Consider the following 10,000-nt stretch of genomic DNA (forward strand, 5'->3'; position numbering starts at 1 on the left):
CAGGGTGTAGTTGCATGAAGAAAGGACAGAGCAGGCAGTCTCCGCTCGCGATGGAAGGTTACTTGATGCAGGAACATTTCAGGCTTCGATCGGACGGGGCCGCAGGCAAATCGTAAATTATTACCACGTCTCCATCTGCCTCCCAGCCCTTCATTCCCCAGGAGCGAGTCGGTCCAAGGATTTTACAACGCCTCCACTCTCTCTCACACATGTCCAACCATGCACACTTCATAAATCGCCAGTGAATCTCCGTATCAGCAAACACAGGTTGAAAAATAAACAAATGAACAACAAAATATAAGCAAAACATCCAGTCAGCCTCCCGGTAGGCCCGCTAGTCTGTTTTTCCTCCTCCAAAGTAAATTGAGAATACTGATGACTACAAAAGCCTGTCAGAATGTTGACATGGTGTAAAACTGTCAACTGCACTGCACTTCAAATGCAAAGGAGGAAAAAGGCTTCTCAAGAAAGGTGTTTTTTTTTGTTGTTGTTTTTTGCAGTGGCTGATGATGGTATCTGCTTCCGTTTCAAAGCTGTTCTAGTTCAGAGGAATGCATGCAACCTGGGCCAAGCCACACGAGGACAACCCAGACCTCACTCTGGACCAGGGCCCTCTGGACAGATGTCAGGTTGTAGGGTCCACGTTCCCCCAAACTGTTGTGCCCATACAACAGGTCAGTCATAATGAGTCATGTTTGACAGGAAACATGTCACCTGGCCCCTCTGTGAAATTCCCTTAGGTATAGACTCCCAGTGGGCATCAGAGCAGGATGGGGCAGGACAGACTGTACATCTGCCCATGCAGCTGTGGGTCATCTGACTGCAGGCCCAAAGCCCTGGCAGCCTCTTCAGGCCCAGGGTACCACCTCACAGTCATAAATTAAAGCTATTGCTTTGATATAGCTGCCAATGCCATAGAACGACTTTACATTGTTACATAATCACAGAGTATGTTATCACATGAGTAAATGAAAAGATTGAAAACAGTCAAAAAAAAAAAAAAAACACTGACTTTTCACTGAATTTTCACAGGTGGCGTTTGATCGAGATCCTTCATTTAAAATGTGTGGAATCCATGACAACAACGGGGGCCATGTAGTTTCAAGGCCTTTCACTCTTCGTTGCTACGCAGTAACATGCAAGAATGCCTAGAGTTCAGTCAGTGGTTAGAATGTTTTCGAAGCATCTTCAGCGTCCCTAAAGAGTCAAGAGTGGTTTCCTAAACCTGGGAACATATTCATCAGGCACGGATGCTTTAAAACCACGGAAGAGAGTGTTTGGTTGAACTGACCACAGAGATCTAAACAGTGAGAACTAAGAGCTGTGATTTCACCCTGAAGATGGATGAGCTGTTTTGGATGAAAAGAGGTCTCTTTAAAACACATGATTTGTCAAACTTAGGCAATAGTAAAAAATTGAAATCATTGCATTTTGGAGAGAATGCTGAATATTGCTTGGCTACAACTGACATATTTTTTCCCAACTCCACAGAATATCCTCTCAAGACAAAATGGAAGTCAGGATTGTTCAAATGGTTAATAAACAAATCACTAGAATATCTTTTGACTGTCTTTGTGTAGGCAAGCCTTAATGTGATGAGGATGGTTTTAGTGACAATATCTCTTTCTGAATTCAGCTACAGTGCATGTAGGCCCTGAGCCTAATTATGATGTACAGAAAAATCCAGAAGGTTCTACTCAATTAAACAAATATGATTCAATAGAACCGGTTCTCTAGTAGCTGTCATCACACTTGACTTTATTGTTTAAATCAATAGATAAATATTTTTTTTTTTTTTACATTTCATTCACATTCTCTGCAAATTGCACTTGACACTCCCAAGGCTTCACACTGGCCACATCCTAAAAACATTTATCTTTCTTGGTGATTGAGCACTACCCAGTGGTAAAAGCCAATATTGCAACAATTACAAACAATGACAACACATGGAAAATGTAACCTTTTAGTCCCAGTCTTGATCTTTTCTAAACAACCTAAGGGGAGAACCCCAACCCTTGTAAGGCTCCATAACATTATGTGAAATACCTTTGTATATCAGTTCATATTCATATGTATATCAGTTCATATTTCTTAGCTATCTAAGATCAAATGGGTCTGTAATGATATTACATTTGCTTTTTAACATGGTGCGTGAATGAGTGAGATATGCCATTTCACAAGCCATTCGTTATTCATCATTAAAGCTCATTCTCTTATTGGTATAGGAGCTGACACAAACTAAATAGAGATGCATGCATAGGCGGACCAAAACTGGCCAAAGCCCAATGAATGAAATTGTTATAGAGCTTCAACCCCCCCCCCCCCCCCCCCCCCCCCCCCACATACACACACACACAGAGAGAAAGAGAGACTTGATAACAATCAGACAAGACATCAGAAGTAGGATATGAGAAGTAAACCATACCTGTTTCCACTTTGGAGTGGTCGGTCCTCTCTGTCACTTTCTCTTGACTGATGAGGTAATCGACGATGCGCACTCCGATATGTGGCTCGGTGTGCTTCCATTCTACAATAACCAATGAGCTGCTGGGCTCATATGTGTGGGACAGCCTCAACCTGGGAGGAAGACAAGGAGTGATGCAGGACACAATGCTTACAAAGACATCACACACACACTCACTCACACACACACACAGACACACACACACACACACGCACACACACATACACACACACACACACACACACACTCTCCCTCTCTCACACACACACACACACACACACACACACACACACACACACACACACACACACACACACACATACACACACACACACACACACACTCTCCCTCTCTCACACACACACACACACTCTCCCTCTCTCTCTCACACACACACACACACACACACTCTCCCTCTCTCACACACACACACACACACTCTCTCACACACACACACACACACACACACACACACACACACACACACACACACACACACTCACAAACAAATTACATTAAAATATCAATATGGGGCACATTATCATTTGTATTATCAGCAGCAAAAACAAAGAAACACATTAAATCTAAAATAATACTTTTCAGTTCAGCAGCTCAAATAGCTGCATCATGCATCTAATTGAGCAGGGACTCAATTCCGACCGCGCTTCTGACTAACGGCTGTGCGGACGCTGCGGGGGGTGACTCACATAGGCTGAGGCAGTGGGGCACAGATTGGCAGGCCATCGGCCCCGAAGGCACTGGAGTCGCAGCGGCACCAGTCGTCAATGACATCGCCCTTGCCAGAGCACCAGAGCATGCTCATCATGGCTTCCTGCAGGGCCTGTCAAAGAGAAGGGAGGAAGAAGAGCATGCAGATGTGCAGTCAGGTGGAGCTGAGAAGTCATGGACGACGATCCAGTTGAAACCCCACCACACCATCCCACTGTGGAACGGCATGAATACCGAAAGCTGTTTGACCTTGGAGGATCAAGGACTACCAACCCACAGGTAGAATATCACGTTATGAAGCACTATGGACAGCAGGTAAGTTAAAGTTAAAGTTTAGAGTTTAAAGTTTAAGTTAATTAGAGTTGACTGGTATGTCGCAGACACACTTATATCCAATGCGACACAAACTTGCAACGGCGACTGTCAAGTATAGTATATATACTTTTTTTTTTGTGGCGGCATTACCTCTGCTCCACCATGCCCACACGAGGTAAATATCTGTAGACAGGAGGGATGATGAGATTGAGTATGAAACAGATGGCTGCTCTCACCTGGTAGGTCTCGTTGTTGGAGACGAGCTCGTAGACGGGCGTGGCCTTGGTGACCTGGAGCAGGACGGGTTCGGCGGGACGTGCGGGCCCAGGGCTCATGTGGCAGAGGTGGCAGGACCGCGGGCACTGGCCCTGGCTGCTGCAGTCCATGCGCACCCCCGCCGCCATGCGCTTGGCACCCGAGTCCAGCAGGCTGGCGATGTAGGCCGGGTAGGTAAGTGTGCGCGACTCTTTGTCACGTTCCTCCGACTCGTCTGATGGAGAGTTCCCTGGAGAGGAGAGAGAGAGAGAGAGAGAGAGAGAGAGAGAGATAGAGAAGCTACTGTAAGCACACGACGCCTTGTTAATAATTTAAGTGTCTAGATGTTTATTGATCACAAACAGGAACAGGCTTTCAAGAAAAACAGCAGAGTTGCAGTTAGGGCGGCCGACCTGCTCTTTTCACACACACACACACACACACACACACACACACACACACACACACACACACACACACACACACACACACACACACACACACACACAGGAGACCAGAGAACAGGGGAAGTCAATGCATAACACATAAAAACGGAGGGAGATGATTGGCTGCTGTGCATCTTTCATTTCATTTGCAAGCTGCTGCAATTGCCCAGCAGTTGGATAAACCTTGTTGAACATCCACTCTGCCCCCCTCCCACACACATATATACATGCACACACTCACACACACGTACACACACACACACATACACACACACGCACACACACACAGGAGACCAGGGTACATGAGGAAGCAGCAGGATATTACATGAACACAGGCATGAGTGATGGGAATTGGGAAGCTGGTAGGAACCAGACTTGAACCAGGGAGCCCAGCCCCACCATAGCATACTGTAGCACCAACATGACATCTCAGTTGGATGAGACTGTTTTAAATTTGCAATTTATAACACTTTATGCGTTAAACATTGAAAAAGGCAAGGGAACCATCAAGTCATATGAGAAAAGTGTTTTTTTTTCCCCCAACGAAGGACAAAAAATACTTTTCCTCAGTCCCCAAATGACTACTTAAGAATGGTTTATTTTCTGTATATGGCACTCCCTTGACTTGCATCTTCAAAGACTTTGTGAGACGTGTTTTGTAAAATGCAGTAACTGTCTCTAAAGCACACTGTAAATTCTCCCTGTTTTCTCCTGTGAAAGTATCTGGAATACCATTAGCTCTCTCTCACTCAAGTGGGTGCACAAGATCACAAGCAATTTCTGAAAAGCTCAACAGCCAATTTGGGAATAACCCATTTTGCTGGTGCACGCTTTAATAAAATAAGACAAGTCTACAACTAATGAGTACAGGGGAAAAAAACAGCTACGCCCAACACAAGATGCCCCAGTGTGAACTTTAGCACCGTGGTGGAAAGAACAGAAGCCTCATCTTGACTTGAAGGAAACACAAAGTGACTGCAAACAGGGGACCCTCTACGCTTCCTCTACGCAGCGACTGCAGAACATGAAGAGTGCAAATCCCGACCCGGGGCTGTCGACGCACATCAATCTAGACGCCGGTGGGAGCCTAAAATTCCCCCTTACCACCATCTCCTTCAACTTCCAATTTCCCAAATCACCTCCAAGCGGCATTTTTTAATTAAGCTCACTTAATTTGGTGGAAATCGTCGGGGCTGTGCGCTCTGTGCCATTGCTATTCATGAACTCTCAATGCGTCTTTGCCTATGGGATTGTTGGAGTGAGGCGAAGCGGGGGATGGGGCTGGGGGCCGGTGTGTGCCGCGCCTGCCGACTCCTCTGCACCAGGGACTGACAAGGGGGAGGCCGGAGACAGTGGTGGCAGAGGGCTCACAGCGCTCATGTGTGTACGGGGGGGCCTTATGGGCTCACACACGTCAGGGCTGAACTTTCTCTGACGGGAGAACTGTTGGCCCTCATTCAAGAACGAGAGATAAATGAAGGGATACTCATTTAGTACTTCTAGACACACACAAAGAGAGAAACTCTTTCAAGTTTTTTTGTTCAAGCAAAAATGTTTGTTTTTAATCATGAACATGGACCCACAAAAAGTTATTTATAATGAGTTTTAAAGAAATCCCATAATTCTGCTTTGATTATACAAATTGTTTGTTGTGTTTGTACATCTCCCAGTCTCAATTAGAAGATCTGGTGATGAGGATGATTTTCTTTTTCAAATTTGTGGTTAGTATGTAATGCCAAAACCATTTACTTTTGTTCTGCACCGATTTGCTAAAAAAAAAAGTCAGAAAGAGAAAGAAATAAAGAAACAAATAAACAAAGAGAGAAAGAAAGAAAGGAGCATGACAACATGAAGCTCCAGTCCTCTTTTGCCATGCAACACTAGATGTTGCTCAAAGCCCACTTTTCTACTCATCCTCCACTGTGTGGCATAGCTGTCAGCTCCACACAATTCTGTTGAACTGAGCTACAGCATACAGAGTAAGGATGACACGAGGCAGAATTGCGGGTCTTTGATGGAATTAATGTGACAATCCACATTATATACAAATAAGTAAATAAATCCTAAGGAGACAGCAGTGTAACAGAAAGACCTCTCAGGCCTATCATACAGCCAAAGCTTGAGTAACTGATCTGAAGCATATCTTCGGAGGAGGAAAAGGAATCATGCGGCAGAGTTAGGTGAGCATCAAGGGATCACTGCATTACCTCCTCAAACAGTGGAAAGCATCCGGGCACTTATGCAAATCTCTGGGACAAGCCGCATCAGTTTGCGACCGACATGACGTTTTCAAAAGGCGCTCAAAAGACGCACACCTCTACACATATCATAAATGCTGTCAGGCACCCCAGAACGCCTGCTCTCCAGAGAATTCACACAGTACTGTTTGCATGAACAAACAGTGCATGCATGTGTGTGTGTGTGTGTGTGTGTGTGTGTGTGTGTGTGTGTGTGTGTGTGTGTGTGTGTGTGTGTGTGTGTGTAAATGCAAACAGGCCCGAGCAGCAGCGTCGCTGATGAGTTTCTGAATTTGGCATACTGTAGGCTTCAAACGTAGCTTGGTGATCTGATTTTCTTTTTTTCCAATCTGTGACTGTTTCCATGGAGACATCAGCTAAAGACAAAGGTTGGGTGGCTTGCAGCTCCGCAGGTCTGCCGTGGACGGTGTTCAGACATCGACTCTAATAAAGAGGGCTGTGACCGAGTCACGCTGCCGCAGCTCCCACGTGGCCTCCCCAGCGCTCCCTGGTGGCCAGGCCCGTCGTGTGCGCGTTGATTTAGTCCTCCACCTTAAGCACAGTGTGTATGGGATGTGTTGAGGCAAACACAAACACACACACACACACACACACACACACACACACACACCCTACCCCCACTGCATGGTGCCTTAATGAAAACCTGCAGCGGTGTCTCTTGACGGCCTGTTTGAGGTGAGACTGACGGCGTTTATTGACCTGTGATTGCACCTGCCCAGAGACACAAAGCGCAGTGACATCTTGTTTGTGGGTGCTCTCGAGGATAAGCTCATTTCGGCACACTCATTCTCCCGGTGTTCAAATAGCGGTGTGGGTCTCCGCCAAGGCAGAGCAATGAAAGCCGACCTGCGCAAGTCCTGTGGTGTAAACACAAGACAATTTGCTAAGGATTTGCTCTGAACAGAACCATTTAGCCAAGGTCTCCCAGGAGGCTGAAGAATGTATTGAGTCGAGTTGAGCTATCAATCTAAATATAACTGAATAATAGCAATGTTTGAAACGGTCCCTGAAGACCGACTTGAGAGCTATTTCTCTGAAGGCCAAAGAGTGGAATTACAAGTGAAATCAGGTAGAGCTAAATTGCATAACAGCCAAATGAAAAGTTACTTTTCAATACTGTCCTGTCTATTAACACACCCTGACTGTAAAGTCGCTAAATTGCAAAACAACCAAATGAAAAAAGTTACTTTTCAATCTTGTCCTGTCGATTAATATGCTCTGAAGTTACACAATAACCAGGATAACCTTGTCCCAACAACTCTTGAAAGCACAAACACGTAAACACAGGTGAGAGACATTCCCCTAGCATAGGACAACAGGACAAATTTGTTGTGGTGGTGATAGCACTACACATCTTCATCTTGGGCTTTGTCGAGTTTGCATATAGGATAGGATAGGATTACAGCATCAATACCAAGGCAAGCCACAGCAGCAGAAAAGGCGTCCCACGGCAACAGCGTTATAATCAAATGTTTCCAGAGCGTTGTTAGTATCCATGGGAGTTGCTAGGGGGATCGCACCAGTGGGGGGCTCTGCCAACCAGGTGCTGTTTTGCTGGCCTTATCTGGCCACATGAGGCAGACAGCTGGCTCTCTTTTCATGGAGAGATTACACACTAATGGTGTTGTTATACCCCCCAACACAGACACACACACACACACACACAGACACACACACACATACAAAACTCTGATGTCATTTAGGGAGCACAGTGACCTTCCCCATAGATCAAAACTCTCTCTAATTGAAGGCGTTTGAAGCACCAAAGAGGGATTTGGAGGGACCAAAGTGAAAAGTGAAAGTTTAAGAAAAAGTTGTGTTGGGCAGTTGTGATACATCACAGACATCACCATTTAAAAATCACATTCCTAACATACCACATACCTAACTTCATACATCTATGAGACCAGTTTATTTTTGGCCGGTTTATGTTTATCTTAGATGTTTTCATTCGGGTCCCTCTGAGAAAAAGTTTTCGTCGAGAAGGAGAAAAATCCATTTGTGAAGTTAAATTGTTATATTCTCACAAGAAAGCACTTGTTTCTCGTCAAGTTTCTTTGACTCTCTTTCAGAACTAGTTTGGGCACTACTACTTAGTAACTGTGTTTCACTTGCCAGACACAATGCACTAGGAATCTTTTGTTGACATATAATTCTGTATAATCACAGGGACAGGGGAATTTGCTGAGATAAAATTCCCTGTGATTTCTGCATAAATCATGTATGCCTCTCTGCTCAGGCCCGATCCACTCCTTCTATGTTTTCCTCTCCGCTTGTTATTCCACATTCGATTGAACCACCATCTTGACAATGACAAACAAATTAAGCCCCTGCTGTTGTTTAAAAAAAAGCACACACAGATACGATTGAGAGACAGTGCTCCTTCAGCAAGCAGCAATGTACGGCGGGGGTTGTGGCAGAGTCTCCTGTCCTACGGTGCAATGCCACGCCTGCTCTTCTTCAGGTAGCGATGGGCCTCCGCGCCAGAAGAATGAAAGATTAATTATAAAAGAGGGGAATCCACCGGGGTCCTGTCTGCGCTGACCTCTAAAATGAGTAATAGGGGCCGAGCGCCATCAGGTCCTTGTCTGTAGTCCCCATTCTGTCACACACACAGACACACAAACGTACACGCACACACACACATACACACACAGGCATGCACACACACACACACGTACACACACGTACACACACACACACGTACACACACACACACACACACGTACACACACACACGTCACCCCCGTGTTGATATAGCAACTGGCCTGGTCCCACTCATTCTCAGTCTTCATCAAGGCCAGCAGTGTGGTTCCCTCCATCACAGCTAGACACCCACATTCCCACAGGTGTGTGGAGGGACAGAACACCGTCCTGGGAGGGGGACAAGACTTGCCTTCGGCCTGAGAAAAACCTGCAGGTACACACAACCTGGAGGCTCTCCCAGCAGATTCTGTTCCAAGATCAAATCTGTCTTAAGCATTATGGGCAGACAGGCGTCAATGTGTCTCGTGTGGATGAGCTCTGACAGAAAGCAGCATGCGGAGGGGATGACGGATGATGTAGAGTGACAGCTGGCGCTTGCGCTTATGACATTCTCCAGCTCTGTTGCCGATGACCCACCTCATAAAACTGCGCACACACCAAGGGCACATTATTGACCGAGCCTTATGGCACCTGCTACCATGCAGGGCAGTGGCGAACAACAGGGTTTGGGGTGATTCATCAAAAGGGAGAAATACATGTAATTAAGAAGATCATTTCATTATAAAAAGGTAGAGTCCGGTAATTAGCTTCTGACATGTGAATGGCTCGTTAGACTAAGAGGGGAGAGTGGACAAAAGCCGTCCTTTACTCCATAGGCCTGATACAGTAAAAGACCCTGCAGCAATACTCTCTCCCTACGGATTGTACGAACAAAACATCCATCACACCAGGTCCAGACTCATAGAGAAACAAAAAAAAAATACCACAGGGAGAGGAAGATGTTACACGTGACCTAATTCTTTTTTTTTTTTTCAGTGGGAAGGGAC

The 10,000-nt window shown here is 45.7% G+C and overlaps 1 protein-coding gene across 4 annotated transcripts in view; it reads right to left on the reverse strand.

The window, feature by feature from the left end:
• Positions 1-10,000, reverse strand: part of astn1 (astrotactin 1) — a 180,363-nt gene that overhangs the window by 31,957 nt on the left and 138,406 nt on the right. For all 4 annotated transcript variants that reach the window (XM_042106793.1, XM_042106789.1, XM_042106781.1 and 1 more), the window contains 3 exons: positions 3,745-4,013; positions 3,172-3,305; positions 2,426-2,577 (listed from right to left, as the gene is read on the reverse strand). In XM_042106793.1, coding sequence (XP_041962727.1) covers positions 2,426-2,577; positions 3,172-3,305; positions 3,745-4,013 — 555 coding nt within the window. The remainder of the gene's footprint in view (positions 1-2,425; positions 2,578-3,171; positions 3,306-3,744; positions 4,014-10,000) is intronic.

The sequence above is a fragment of the Alosa sapidissima genome, chromosome 1, assembly GCF_018492685.1.
Source record: "Alosa sapidissima isolate fAloSap1 chromosome 1, fAloSap1.pri, whole genome shotgun sequence".
Classification (NCBI taxonomy): domain Eukaryota; kingdom Metazoa; phylum Chordata; class Actinopteri; order Clupeiformes; family Clupeidae; genus Alosa; species Alosa sapidissima.